This window comes from Lissotriton vulgaris, chromosome 3_1, assembly GCF_964263255.1.
Source record: "Lissotriton vulgaris chromosome 3_1, aLisVul1.2, whole genome shotgun sequence".
NCBI lineage: Eukaryota > Metazoa > Chordata > Amphibia > Caudata > Salamandridae > Lissotriton > Lissotriton vulgaris.
Window position 1 is genome coordinate 321,652,037 of NC_141689.1, and position 16,189 is coordinate 321,668,225.

The window sequence follows — 16,189 nt, forward strand, 5'->3', positions numbered from 1 at the left end:
AGAAGAAACAAGGGCCACCTAATCCTTGGTGCAATGAAACCCTGGTGAAAGCTAAAAAAGTTTATAAGCAACTGGAGCGTTCATGGAGGCTTGACCATGATCTGGAAGCAAAAAATAAATACGGCTATTCATTTAAGACATATCATAGGCTGATCCGGAAAGCTAGAGCTGAATACATTGCTGCTATAATTACGGAAAGTAAGAATCCCCCTAAAATGATCTTTTCCCTTCTCAGAAAGATGCAACATTCTAATGTGAATGCGGATGCCCCAGTCTCCTCCAATGCTCAGTGTGATGAACTTGCAGGTTTCTTTCTGCGTAAGGTGGAGACCATTAATAATAACCTTCCAACTACTTGCTCCCATTCATCTAGGGTCAACACTGATAGAATAGTTGAGTCAGGTTGGTCACTTCTGAATTAACGCTGTGTTCCTTTCCTTTACTTTCACTCTCTGAGACGGAATCTCTTTGTTTTAAAATTAAATCTGGTTCCCCTGACGATCCCTTGAGACCTGACCAACTCTGTCTTGTTTCCAACTCAATTTTACCAGCGGTTAGGCAATGGATTAATCTGTCACTGACCTCTGCATCATTGCCGGCAACATGGAAACATGCAAAAGTTGTTCCTCTGTTAAAAAAAACGTCCTTGGAACCTTCCGACCCGGGCACCTTCCGCCCGATCTCCCAACTCCCTTTTTTAGGGAAAGCTACTGAATCGTATGTAAATACAGTTTTTGCTGAATTTGTTGAGCAGAACAATATTCTCGACCCCTCACAAAATGGGTTTCGCCCACGCCACAGCACTGAGTCGGTGCTGCTGGCCGTGACCGAGGATATCCGGGACAGCCTAAATGTCGGGGATTCTGCAGCCTTGATTCTGTTGGATTAAGTGCCGCCTTGGACACTGTTTCCCATGACATCCTGTTATGTAGGCTGCAGAATATTGGGGTCAGGGTGTTTGCCTTGGCCTGGTTTCGCTCTTTTTAAGAAGGCAGAACTTTTCAGGTTGCTGTACCACTGCACCATTCGCAGGTGTATGCCATTAAGCATGGGGTTCCACAAGGCTCAATATTGAGCCCTGCGCTGTTTAACATCTATGTTCACCCCCTAGCAATAGTAGCAAAAAGTAGAGGGATGTCATTGGTTTCTTATGCCGATGACACCCAGCTAGTTATTGCCTTTAGAAAAAAGTGCAAAAATAATCTCCTTAAATTTAAGGAGGACCTGTTAGCAATCGCAGACTGGATGAAAGCCAACTGCTTGCAGCTTAATGCTGCTAAATCTGAAATTCTTGTGTTCGGGAGAGACAGTGCGCTTTGGTCAGAACAGTTAAACCAGCGCCACCGCCCAAAGAGGCGGTTAAGAATCTCGGTTTTTGGATAGATAGGGATCTCTCTTTCGACACCCAATCTAAAGTTCTTGCTGGGGTCTGTGTTGGTCTCTTGAGGGGGTTAAATCCTCTACTCAGATATTTTGAACCAAAAATCCACCAAACTATCCTACAGCCTACAATTTTAGCCAGGTTGGCTTACGGCAGCTCCCTTTATCTAGGCGCTCATAAATCTTGTAATTTACGCCTCCAAAGAATTCAGAATGCCACGGCCCGTGCTTTGCTAGCACTGCCCAAGTTTTGTTGGCTATCTGTTCGGTATCTAAACTTCATTGGTTACCAATAGCCAATAGAATTCAGTTTAAGTCCTTGTGCGTAGCGCATAAAATTCTGTCACAACAAGGCCCTCCGATCTTAGCAGATCTGTTGGTTCAGTACATCCCGAACAGTCCCCTTCACTCCGCCAACTTGGGATTGGTGTGTACCCCCCATTTTCAAAGAGCCAGGGCTGGTGGTCGATCTTTTAAGGTCCAGGCGGCCCAACTTTGGAACTCCCTTCCGCTTTCTATCAGAGGACATCAGAATCATCTGAACGTTCGTAAAGCTTTAAAGACCTGGCTCTTCCCGGCTTAACTCTTTGGGTTTGTTAGAGTGGCATTTGGCATTCGTTTCTTGGGTAGCACTGGGACGCCCCGTAGCTGGGGCAGCTATGCGCTGTATAAATCAATAAATAATAATAATAATGATTGTGTTGAATCCCAATAACAAGTATGTAGCAGGTCGGCAACTGCTGATGTAAAACTATTAGCATAGCTTTTGCATTTTAAGCGGTGACAATTGAGCACTTACTGTCTGGAATCTGGATGTAGCTTTCTGGACTCCACATGCTCCAAAACCCATGGTCAGATTTGCAGCGCACTTGCACAATGTAGTTGTCACTGGGATTTAAACTAAACACCTTGAGCTGTCGTTGTTTACCGGCAGTTAGTGTCTGAAGGAAGAAGAAAGAACATTATTTTTCAAACACAGTGGTAGAAATTACAGATTGCAAATTAAAATCATAATGTAACATATTGATTTATGAATCAACAAACAGAGCGATCTCTAGCTAAATAGAACTATGAGTCAAACAGATGTGACTACAATCCAGACCTTCCAGGCCATGAGTGCAATAAAATAATGAATGAGTACAATAGATTTTCTTTGACGAATTATAAAGGACCAACCTTTAGAAGCAAAATGACCTATGAGCCAAACTGATCTGACTAGTGGGATGACATTATATATTACAATAAACAGTTACGGTTAGAATAAATTGGATTATACATTTAAGGACTCTTCCCTCCAAAGACATTTTTTTTTAATTGTGTAAAATAGCATACTTCAGAGCGCGGTTTTCAATAAATTTGCTCAAAAGCCATAGGTGCAGAAGGTAACACATTAAGAATGTAAATGGGTTTATGGCGTGCAAAGCGAATGAAGTCTGATGCTCCCCAAGATTGGATTTTAAAATGTGGAGAGGATGATCTCTCCAATACGTCAGTAATTATCTTCATAGTGCCATGGCAAGCATTTTGTCATGGATGCTCACCATGTTCATGGGTGCTCTCATGTCAATAATTACAAACAATAAGGCAGTGCCAGAATTTTGCCATTGACGTCAGCCATGTATCATGGGTGACTATTAGGGTGACCAACTGGCATTGGGGCAAATTCAGGACGGTGAGTGTAAAAATTCAGGACAAAAATTCAGGACAAAAGGTCAAAATTCAGGACAAAACTTGGGGACAAAAGGTAAGTTTTACAGACACCGCAGAGGTGGTTGCAGGGGCGTAGGAGATACTAAAATTCTGGGGGGGACAGGGACAACCTTGTGGACTTTCCAGTGACCCTATACAAATCACCGCCCGTTAAACAAATACAATTGCATACTTTCGAATGAAATATTAAGAAAAGCAGGCATGCTGTAACAATTTTTATTTATGCTTTATTGTTATTTACATTCATATAGTAATCAGACCAAATGTTAAAAAAACATGTATATGAATCATCTTGATGTACCAAGCAAACATAGGTGGCTGACTTAGGGTGGGGGCGTCGTGTTTGCAAGTGCATTATGATTTGAAAAGTGGAAGTTTTGACTCTTGGTAAGGTAGACACAGTGGATTAATATGCATGCTGCAAAGAATGTGTAGCACGCAGATCACAAAATGCATATCATGTAAATTGGTCAGTGAGTTACTGCCTTTGTCTGTTGGTATTTGCAGTTTATAAGTTAAAATCCTAACATTGAACAGTGAGCTATTAACCGTCATCAAAGAGCTGCATGAAAACTTCAAGGTATAGATTAGAACATTATGATTTTTCCCCAGTATTTCCTTATCCTAATGTTGGAAAATGGGTTCATTAGGATATAAATCAATTCCGATTATTAAAGAGACCCCCCCAACCATGGTGTTATGTTTTAAATTCTCAGTGTGTGCTTCTTTAGTGTTACAAAGCCATCCTGTGCCCTGGGCACTCCCCAAAGTTTTGCTGACTGGTACTGGTGGTACCTGACTCTGACTGACCCTGGCCTCTGAACAGGCACAGGGCCAGTGCTATTCTGAAAGAGACACTTAAAGATACTGTGAAAACACCTACATACACTAGGGTGCACTATGGGTTAGGGTACCCCTATGATTGGCATGACCTCTCCTATAAGGCCCTAGTTCATAATAGGGCAGGGAGATTAGAACTACCTTTAAGTCCCTAGAATATACTAGGGCATGGCAGTTTAGAGGCCAGCAGCCCTTTCTGCGTTTGCATGTGTGCACTGCTGAAGCCTGAGGTCAGTTTAAAAGTAGCCCTGTGTTGTAGGACTGCTTTTAAAATGCAAATTGTGCCCAAACTCGACTTTTGGGTTTGGGGAACTAATAAATTGATCAACCAGAATAATGGGGCAAAATTAAGTTAATTGGAAAAAAATATTCCACTTAACTATGGCTGTATCAGATTTGACACATAATACATCATCTGCTGCATAATCTAACGATTTGACCCAAAACAATTTTGTCGCTCAAACGGTTCAAAAATTACTAAAAGAAATGTGACTTATGTTGCTGTGAAGTGTAGGGCCCTTTGCAAAGGTTGACTGGTCACCATTCCCTGTGCTGCATTTGTATGTTACACAGGTACTAATGAGGCAAAAGCTTTGCAGAGGCTGTTAGTATGTATAAATATGTTAAAATAATAAAGTATCATAAAATGCACCGCATTACGCTGCAGCCTTTTTATTTTTGATTCATTTAGTCAACACTGCAACATAATTTTGGCCTCCATTGCTGCATAACTCCAATGGCCCGAAAGAAGGCTGCACATGTTAAAAGTGTTTGTGCATGAAGCAGAGACCATGAAGTTTGCAAACTTGGGGGCTGATTATGAAGGCAGGCGGACTTCAGTCCGTCTGCCATCGAATCGGGGAATGGGACCGCTGGCCTTCAAGGTGATGGCCCGACGATAGGCATTACAATGCAACCGCCACTATGGCGTTCGCAGTGCCTATCTTTTACATTGTAGCAGGTGCTGCTGGCTACATCATCTGCCGCAATGTAAAAACTGACATGTCAATCAATCAATCATAGCATTTGTAAAGTGCACTACATACCTGTGAGGGTTTCAAGGCGCTTGGGGGGGGGGGGCTGCTACTGTTCGAAGAGCCAGGTCTTGAGGAGTCTCTTCAAGGTTAGAAGATCTTCGATTTGTCGTAGGCCAATGGGGAGGGTGTTCCATGTCTTGGTGGCGAGGTGGGAGAATGATCTGCCACCGGTGGTCACTCGACGATGGCGAGGGCGTGGTCTGCGGAGCGGAGCTGGAGGGCGGGGGTGTAGAAGCCGAGTCGTCTGCTGAGGTACGCCGGTCCGGTGTCGTGGAGTTCCTTGTGTGCATGGGTGAGGAGCTTGAAGGTTATCCTCTTGTTGATGGGGAGCCAGTGCAGGTCTTTCAGGTGGGGTGTGATGTGGCTGTGGCGGGGTACGTTGAGGATCAGTCGTGCGGAGGCATTCTGGATGTGTTGGTCGTGACTGGAGTTTGGCCGGGGCTCCTGCGTAGAGTGCGTTGCCATAGCCCAGACTACTGCTGACAAGGGCATGGGTGACCGTCCTTCTAGTTTCGGTGGGGATCCACTTGAAGATCCTGCGAAGCATGCGGAGGGTGTTGAAGCAGGTGGAGGAGACGGCGTTGACCTGCTTTGTCATGGAGAGTGTGGGGTCGAGGTTTATCCCTAGGTTTTGTGCGTGGTTGGTGGGTGCTCCTAGTGCCGATGGCCACCAGGAGTCGTCCCAGGCAGAAGGGGTTGAGCCGAAGATGAGGATCTCTGTCTTGTCCGAGTTCAGCTTCAGTCAGCTGTCCCTCATCCAGTCGGCGACAGCCTTCATTCCTTCGTGGAGGTTGGTTTTGGTAGTGTGGAGGTCCTTGGTGAGGGAGAGGATCAGCTGTGTGTCGTCGGCGTAGGAGATGATGTTTAGGTCGTGCTGTCAGGCGACGTGGGCGAGTGGTGCCATGTAGATGTTGAACAGCGTTGGGCTGAGGGATGAGCCTTGGGGTATGCCGCAGATTATCTCTGCGGTTTTGGAGTGGAAGGGGGGAGGTGGACGCTCTGTCAGGTCCCATGTCTGGGGGCTGAGGGGAAAGTGGCCCGCTATGGGCCTCCAATGTCCCTTTCCGCCAACTTTTCCATGGCGGGTGAACTGCCATGGGTAGGCTGGCGGGTAAGGGGTATTGTAAGCCCTACTGTGGTGCCTGGTAGGCACCACCAGCATTGTAGGAACCAAGAGCCCCTCCCGCGCACTGGCGGGCTCAAGGAGCCAGTAGGGTGTGTGGCGGTTGGTCTTTCTGACCGCCAGGAAAGCACCCGCCAATTTGATATGGTTGGCGTTGATGCAGTCACCGATGGCAGTGGTACCAATGGTTGTGGTGGACTGGCATCAAGGATCTTGTGACTTCAGTGACAGTCACTGTCGATTTAGGGTGTGCTTCTTTGTATGCCTGCTCGCAAGACTGGAGGTGAACTGCAGTATGGATTGTGGTGGACAGACCTTCCAGGTTAACTCACACTTGCCACCGTTGGGGTCCACCTGCGGGTGCTAAGACACCAGGGCTTCTAAGGTCTATCAGGCCTTCTAAGGTGTAGCATCGGAATGAGCTCTGTCAGGAGTGCGGTCTGGTGGACTGGTCATGAAGGCTGAAAATGGTGCTCCAGTTCCGAATTCAGCAGCTCTGGTCAAGTGCCACATCCTCTGCCACACTTAACAGCATAGTGCCCCACTGAGAGAAACTTGCACTGCCTTCAGCTACAACTCAATTGTGCTGCAACTAAATTCAAACTATGCACTAGACAACAGTAAAATGCTGCCTGAAAAAAAAATGAATAACACCCTGAAAAAAAAAACCACTCATAAGGAATGCAAGAATAAGCAAATCATGTGAAATGTATTCAGGAACAACATGGTTACTGTAACAGTTTTAAACTCATTATTCAGAAATCAGTAAGTGATTTTGCCTGAAAAATTCAGGACATGGCTACAAGTCCTGCAAGGGACCCGTTTCAATGTCCATCGCTTTTATCCTTTCAAAATGTAAGCAGTTTGGTAAAAAAAAAAAAAAATTACATCCCCGAACACAGAGCTGCAGTACACATTTTATAAGCTAAAATAACTAAAACAGTTGAAAACGATCATATTAAACATTTTCACTCCACTCATCAACCAGGTATTGCAGTCCCTTTAGAAATTGTGCACCTCCCGTGGGAAAACAATGTTGTTCAAAGAAAGAAGAAAAAAAGAAAGTAGCGCTTTCACTGGCAAACTCTGTAAAGTGGTTCTAATGTGTGTGGGTGTAAATAACAATCTGGCCTGTCTGCTGACCACTCTGTATTGCTTAATTTAGGTATTTCATTTTTTTTCTCTCCGTCCCGAGGTTTTTCTTTGGAATTATAAAACGGTCAGTAAATGAGGAAATATCCAGCCAGTGTCCGCCTATTTTGGATCCATTTCACAGAGAAACAAATGAAGAAAAGGAGATGCAAGAGAGAGTAATAAGAGCTCTTGAAATCAGAACTTAAGGAGGAGCGAGACAAAGGCAGAAATGGGTATGAAGGAAAAGAGACAGTTTTTTCCCCCTTCTCTGCTCTTCCCAGGCCTCCGAGCCTTCCTGCAGCATAACAAAGGGCAGAGGGCGGGTGGCCTCTTTGACTCTAGGCAGGTCAAGTGCAGGGCTATTAGTTAGCGCTTTCCCGTGCTAATGGCCCTGCTGAATAACAGAAGGGAGAGGGGAAATTCTTTTGTCCCCTCGTTCCCCAAACCCTTGTCCCCCCACTCCAAAATCTGGGGGGGACATATCCCCTGTGTCCCCCACACTTCCTACGCCCATGGGTGGTTGCGCAATAGTATATATGTAAGTAAGTAGACAACCATCTAAGTACAAGTCAAAAGAGGTTTATATTAGGTTGAGACAATCGTGCACTTCACGGTTTTTCAGTATGACTGCAGCTTGCTGCCTTAGACAATTCAAAATTCGCATCTCGTTCCAGCAGGTACATTAATCACCAGACAATGGTGAACCACACCTGAATATAAGTGAAGCCGCTTTTATTGTTGATTAAAAACTACTGGATATATAATGAACTTTGCAGTGTCAGCCCTCAGTAACAAAATCGCTCCCCCCCTTTTCAGCCTCCCAGGGAAACACCCGATGCCCGGTCCAGCCAGTCCTGCCTTGCTATCACCCTTCAATGGTGCCCCTCTTCTTCACATAGACCTTCTCTCATGTGTATTTAATTTCTCTTATAGTGGTACTCATCCCAATTATGTAGGGCAGGGTGTCGGAGTGCGTTACATCACACACATTATATGAAGACAATGACTCATATTAACGTGAAAGTGTATGTATAGGAAATGCTACTTAAGATAATGGGTGCTACAAGGTGTACTTATTCTTTTATCTATTATTCAGTCTTTCACAATTCATTCTGTCCTTCCATCTATCCAAACATATTCAACCATTTGCAAACCTATCTACCATATATCCTTCCATCCATCATTACACTCATCCATCCCGCCATCCACCCTTTCTGTCATCCATCCATTATTCATCTACCCACCCTTTCACCCCATCCATCCGTTCAGTCACCCATCCACTCTTTCACCCATCCATCTATTCACTCATCCATCCAGCCATTTACCCTTCCACCCATGCAGCCATTCATTCATTCACTTACTCATCCATCCACCCAGTCATTTATCCTTCCACCCATTCACCCTTTCATTCATTCATCCTCCCTTTCTCTCCCCATCCCCCTTTCACGTATCCATCCATCCATCCATCATCCACCCATCCATTTACTCATCCATTCATTTATTCCATCCATTGATCCTATTACTCATCCATCCTGTCACTCATCCATCCATCCGTTCTCTCATCCATCCACCCTTTCACTTCTTCACTCATCTATTCATCCTTTTGTCCATCTATCCCTTTCACTCATCCATCCATACATTCACCCTTTGTCTTATCAATTCAATCCATCCATCCTTTCACTCATCTATCCACCCATTCACTCGCCCATCATCTAAGCTTTTACTCATCCATCCATCCTTTCATACACCCTTCCACCCTTTTACCCATCCATCTACCCTTCCACCCATACATCCATCTATTTACCTTTCCCTCATCCATACTTCCACTCATCCATCCATCCTTTCTTTTATCTATCCATTCACCCTTTCATTCATCCATTCATCCTTTCAGTCTTCCATCCAGCCATTCACACATTCCTTCACTTATTTACTCACCCACCTTTTCACATTATGAGCTGAGCCTTTGTCTACAGAGTTGCAGACAGAAGAGGCCCATCAAGAACCTCACCTTGCTGTAGTTCCTAAAGCAAGGGGTGGGGTGGGGTGGGGTGGGGAAAAATTCACTATGCCCCTGCACATAGGCAGTCTGAAAACGTAGAAGTCATGAGTCATGCATGATGCGCAGTGCCAGGATGTGAGGTGACTGTGACATGGTGTTGTTTCCAAGGCTTTAAGTGGTGTAAAAAAACTGGGGGGTCTCTTCAAAGGGGGTGTTCGATGTAATTAAGGGCGTAGTTTAAAACCCCTAGGCTAAAAATCAGCGCTAGCGGAGTGTTCCGCCCGGCTGGTATTATGTTGTTTATGTCTTTGCATCCAGATATATGTATATATAATACAGCAAGTATCATTACACCACCGAAAACCAGGACTATTGGCTTTGTCAATGGTTGTTAGTTGCTTAAAATACAAAAAGCATTTGGAAATGCAATAGGTCTCGGATTTATTTGAGTTAGAGCTAATGGCATTGTAAATGGCAATGTGTTTTAGCCATGTGTTATGGAGTGTATGCATGTGGTGTGTAATGGAATTATGTTGTTTGGATTGGAATTGTTCACCCTGCACACTCGCAAACTGTTCACCCTGCACACTCACACACTGTTAACCCTGCACACTGACACTGCTCACCCTGCACGCTCACACACTGCTCACCCTGCACGCTCACACACTGTTCACCCTGCACGCTCACACACTGCTCACCCTGCACGCTCACACACTGCTCACCCTGCACACTCACTACTCTGCACTCACTACTCTGCACTCACTACTCGGCACTCACTACTCGGCACTCACTACTCGGCACTCACTACTCGGCACTCTGCACTCACTGCTCTGCACTCACTGCTCTGCACTCACTGCTCTGCACTCACCACGCTGCACTCACCACGCTGCACTCACCACGCTGCACTCACCACGCTGCACTCACCACTCTGCACTCTGCACTCACTACTCTGCACTCACTACTCTGCGCTCTGCACTCACTACTTTGCACTCTGCGCTCTGCACTCACTACTCTGCACTCACTACTCTGCACTCACTACTCTGCACTCACTACTCTGCACTCACTACTCTGCACTCACTACTCTGCACTCTGTACTCACTAATCTGCACTCTGCACTCACTAATCTGCACTCTGCACGCACTACTCTGCACTCACTACTCTGCACTCACCACTCTGCACTCACCACTCTGCACTCACCACCTAGGCTAAAAATCAGCGCTAGCAGAGTGTTCCGCCCGACTGGTATTATGATGTTTATGTCTTTGCATCCAGATATATGTATATATAATACAGCAAGTATCATTACACCACCAAAAACCAGGACTATTGGCTTTGTCAATGGTTGTTAGTTGCTTAAAATACAAAAAGCATTGGAAATGCAATAGGTCTCAGATTTATTTGAGTTAGAGCTAATGGCATTGTAAATGGCAATGTCTTTTAGCCATGTGTTATGGAGTGTATGCATGTGGTGTTTAATGGAATTATGTTGTTTGGATTGGAATTGTTCACCCTGCACACTCACACACTGTTAACCCTGCACACTGACACTGCTCACCCTGCACGCTCACACACTGCTCACCCTGCACACTCACACACTGCTCACCCTGCACGCTCACACACTGTTCACCCTGCACGCTCACACACTGCTCACCTGCACGCTCACACACTGCTCACCCTGCACACTCACTACTCTGCACTCACTACTCTGCACTCTGAACACTCACTACTCTGCACTCACTGCTCTGCACTCACTGCTCTGCACTCACTGCTCTGCACTCACTACTCTGCACTCACTACTCTGCACTCTGCACTCACTACTCTGCACTCTGGAAACTCACTCTGCGCTCTGTACTCACTATTCTGCACTCACTAATCTGCACTCACTAATCTGCACTCACCACGCTGCACTCACCACGCTGCACTCACCACTCTGCACTCACCACTCTGCACTCACTACTCTGCACTCACTACTCTGCACTCACTACTCTGCACTCACTACTCTGCACTCTGCACTCACTACTCTGCACTCACTACTCTGCACTCTGGAAACTCACTCTGCGCTCTGTACTCACTATTCCGCACTCACTACTCTGCACTCACTAATCTGCACTCACTACTCTGCACTCACTACTCTGCACTCACTACTCTGCACTCTGCACTCACTACTCTGCACTCACTACTCTGCACTCACCACTCTGCACTCACCACGCTGAACTCACCACGCTGCACTCACCACGCTGCACTCACCTCTCTGCACTCACTACTCTGCACTCACTACTCTGCACTCACTACTCTGCACTCACTACTCTGCGCACTCACTACTCTGCGCACTCACTACTCTGCGCACTCACTACTCTGCGCACTCACTACTCTGCGCACTCAATACTCTGCACACTCACTACTCTGCACACTCACTCTGCACTCACTACTCTACACTCTGCACTCACAATTTGTTTTTTTTAAAAAACATTGTGCCCCCGAAGTACACCGCGATTTAAACAGCCTGGAGAGTATCAGTCATGAGTCGCATTTCATGCCATTCGGACTCCCAACTCTGACGGACTTCATCAGGCTGCTATAAGTACGTTTTGTTTCGTCCCTTGGTGTTGCACACTTTGGTTTTTAGCCGTTTGCACTTGGATGTCGGATGCCGCAACTTAATTACTCGTGTTAAACTTTCTGTGCGTTTCAAACACAACGGGTGAAAAGAAGTGATCCATTATAACGTAGTCGCTCTGTGAACCATAACGAATGTAATAAACCAATGCCACTCATACATGCGCTGTGAACACTGCATTTTAAGAGAAGCGCAAGGCCCTTCGCGAGGTCAACACGGACCATATTTCTTATTCAAGATTGGTCCTAAACTCCCTTAAATGACCCATTTTTCCGAATATATCGTGCATATTGCTGGCAATAAAACACGTTGTAGTGGACTCAGCGCTCGGTATCGTTTCTTTGCGCAGAATTATTTAATTAATTGTATTTTCCAGTGTTGTGCTCGGCGCTCAGTAGTTTTTGCCTATTTGTACTTTGTAGAGGTCCTGCTGCGCACTACTGCTGGCTTCAGCGTGGAGACGATTGTGCATTTGCAGTATTTACCGACATTGAAGCAGTGTTTACCCTCGGCAGCTCCTCGTGGCTCCTCCCAGATCCCGCCTCCCAGCTGCCCCTCCCACCCACAAGCACAGCTAACGCGTCACGGCCCTCCACCATTTGTGACCGAGTGGACACTGTCCTGTGCGGTTGCTCCCCTCGCCCTCTGCCTCCCCCAGACGCTGAACTCACTGCTGGCTGCATTTGCTCCTGCCTACCTGCCTGCCTGCTGATCAAGCGCACTCAGCGCTCGGTATCGTTTCTTTGCGCAGAATTATTGAATTAATTGTATTTTCCAGTGTTGTGCTCGGCGCTCAGTAGTTTTTGCCTATTTGTACTTTGTAGAGGTCCTGCTGCGCACTACTGCTGGCTTCAGCGTGGAGACGATTGTGCATTTGCAGTATTTACCGACATTGAAGCAGTGTTTACCCTCGGCAGCTCCTCGTGGCTCCTCCCAGATCCCGCCTCCCAGCTGCCCCTCCCACCCACAAGCACAGCTAACGCGTCACGGCCCTCCACCATTTGTGACCGAGTGGACACTGTCCTGTGCGGTTGCTCCCCTCGCCCTCTGCCTCCCCCAGACGCTGAACTCACTGCTGGCTGCATTTGCTCCTGCCTACCTGCCTGCCTGCTGATCAAGCGCACTCAGCGCTCGGTATCGTTTCTTTGCGCAGAATTATTTAATTAATTGTATTTTCCAGTGTTGTGCTCGGCGCTCAGTAGTTTTTGCCTATTTGTACTTTGTAGAGGTCCTGCTGCGCACTACTGCTGGCTTCAGCGTGGAGACGATTGTGCATTTGCAGTATTTACCGACATTGAAGCAGTGTTTACCCTCGGCAGCTCCTCGTGGCTCCTCCCAGATCCCGCCTCCCAGCTGCCCCTCCCACCCACAAGCACAGCTAACGCGTCACGGCCCTCCACCATTTGTGACCGAGTGGACACTGTCCTGTGCGGTTGCTCCCCTCGCCCTCTGCCTCCCCCAGACGCTGAACTCACTGCTGGCTGCATTTGCTCCTGCCTACCTGCCTGCCTGCTGATCAAGCGCACTCAGCGCTCGGTATCGTTTCTTTGCGCAGAATTATTTAATTAATTGTATTTTCCAGTGTTGTGCTCGGCGCTCAGTAGTTTTTGCCTATTTGTACTTTGTAGAGGTCCTGCTGCGCACTACTGCTGGCTTCAGCGTGGAGACGATTGTGCATTTGCAGTATTTACCGACATTGAAGCAGTGTTTACCCTCGGCAGCTCCTCGTGGCTCCTCCCAGATCCCGCCTCCCAGCTGCCCCTCCCACCCACAAGCACAGCTAACGCGTCACGGCCCTCCACCATTTGTGACCGAGTGGACACTGTCCTGTGCGGTTGCTCCCCTCGCCCTCTGCCTCCCCCAGACGCTGAACTCACTGCTGGCTGCATTTGCTCCTGCCTACCTGCCTGCCTGCTGATCAAGCGCACTCAGCGCTCGGTATCGTTTCTTTGCGCAGAATTATTTAATTAATTGTATTTTCCAGTGTTGTGCTCGGCGCTCAGTAGTTTTTGCCTATTTGTACTTTGTAGAGGTCCTGCTGCGCACTACTGCTGGCTTCAGCGTGGAGACGATTGTGCATTTGCAGTATTTACCGACATTGAAGCAGTGTTTACCCTCGGCAGCTCCTCGTGGCTCCTCCCAGATCCCGCCTCCCAGCTGCCCCTCCCACCCACAAGCACAGCTAACGCGTCACGGCCCTCCACCATTTGTGACCGAGTGGACACTGTCCTGTGCGGTTGCTCCCCTCGCCCTCTGCCTCCCCCAGACGCTGAACTCACTGCTGGCTGCATTTGCTCCTGCCTACCTGCCTGCCTGCTGATCAAGCGCACTCAGCGCTCGGTATCGTTTCTTTGCGCAGAATTATTTAATTAATTGTATTTTCCAGTGTTGTGCTCGGCGCTCAGTAGTTTTTGCCTATTTGTACTTTGTAGAGGTCCTGCTGCGCACTACTGCTGGCTTCAGCGTGGAGACGATTGTGCATTTGCAGTATTTACCGACATTGAAGCAGTGTTTACCCTCGGCAGCTCCTCGTGGCTCCTCCCAGATCCCGCCTCCCAGCTGCCCCTCCCACGCTCCACCCCCTCCACCATCCACCTTTTATGACCTATGCCCCCACGCGCAGCGTCCACGCGCTACGGACACGCCGAAGGTGCGCCAAAGGTAAGCCCGTCTACGCCCGTCCGCGCCTGGACCGCGCCCAGCGCCACACCCCCTGGCCCTCGCGCTGCCCAGCCCCCCCGCATTACCTACGATGCTTCCACCCTCCTAGCCCTTAACCCCGGTCGCGACCCCGACTGCATCCAAGCCGCTCCTGGACACACCCATGGACCTTTCTCCTGCTACTCTTGCAAATTCACCGGTACCGTCACCAACTCCGCCACGATTACACCTCAGATTCCCGACCCCAATCACCTACAATGCATCCTTCTCAACTCCCGCTCGATCCACAGGCACGCCATTGACCTTTGGAACCTACTAGACACCATCTCTCCAGACGTCGCCTTCCTAACAGAAACATGGATGAACGCCTCTTCCGCCCCAGACATCACCATCGCCATCCCTGAAGACTATAAGATCACACGCAAGGACCGTACCGGCCACACAGGAGGAGGAATCGCTATCGTCCATAAAAAATCCATCCGCATCTCAACCAGCTCTGACGCCAACCTCGCTAACTCCGAACACCTTCACTTCCAGATCCACATCGACCCCAAGACCACACTCAGAGGCACCCTCCTCTACAGACCACCAGGACCCCGCGCAAAATTCAGTGAAGACATCACGGACTTCATCACTCCACACGCGCTCCCCTCCAAAGACTACATCCTTCTGGGAGACCTCAACTTTCACCTTGAAAAGATCAACGACCGCAACACCACCACCCTCTTGGACAACCTCGCCAACCTCGGACTTAAACAACTGGTCACTTCCCCCACCCACATCGCAGGTCACACACTCGACCCCATCTTCACCTCCAGCAATCATGTCTCCTTCAGCCACACTACGGATCTCCTCTGGACCGACCACAGCTGCGTTCACTTCACCTACAACAAGCCAATACCCATCAACCACCTCCAACCAACTCTGCAAAGAAACTGGAACAAAATCACCACCGACCAGATCTCCGCATCGCTCCTTCTAAACACCCCAGCCCACTCTTCCAACCCAGACCAAGCCGCCGCCAACTTCACCCTATGGTTATCCAACACCGCCGACACCTTAGCACCACTGAAAAAACGTCAAAACAAACCTGGCAGCAAGAAGGCCTCATGGTTCAACGATGATCTCAAGAAGTCCAAGAAACTCTGCCGCTCCCTTGAAAAGGCCTGGAAAAAAGACCCAACCACCAGCACCAAGGACGCCTTCAAAAGCGCAACCCGCACTCACCACCAACTGATCCGAAAAGCCAAGAAAACAGCATTCAAGGATCGACTTGACAACAACGCCCACAACAGCAAGGAACTTTTCAACATCGTCAAGGAATTTTCCAATCCCTCGGCCAACTCCAACGACATCACCCCCTCTCAAACCCTCTGCGACTCCCTAGCCTCTTTTTTCCACAACAAGATTGCAGACATCCACAACAGCTTTGACAACCAACCCGGAAACCAACCCACCCTACCATCTGCTGACCATCTTCCCCCCGTGAACACCCTTAACGCCTGGAACCCAATCTCCACTGAGGACACCATCCGCCTGATGAATTCCATCCACTCAGGATCCCCCACAGACCCATGCCCTCACCACATCTTCAACAAAGCAGACTCCGTCATAGCACCGCACCTCCGAGACGTCATCAACTGCTCCTTCAACTACGCCACCTTCCCAGAAGACTGGAAACACGCCGA

General features: G+C 48.1%; 1 protein-coding gene across 6 annotated transcripts in view; it reads right to left on the reverse strand.

Annotated features, from left to right (window-relative positions):
* Window positions 1-16,189, reverse strand: part of PRLR (prolactin receptor) — a 570,112-nt gene that overhangs the window by 34,827 nt on the left and 519,096 nt on the right. For all 6 annotated transcript variants that reach the window (XM_086960518.1, XM_086960519.1, XM_086960521.1 and 3 more), the window contains one exon: window positions 2,180-2,321. In XM_086960518.1, coding sequence (XP_086816644.1) covers window positions 2,180-2,321 — 142 coding nt within the window. The remainder of the gene's footprint in view (window positions 1-2,179; window positions 2,322-16,189) is intronic.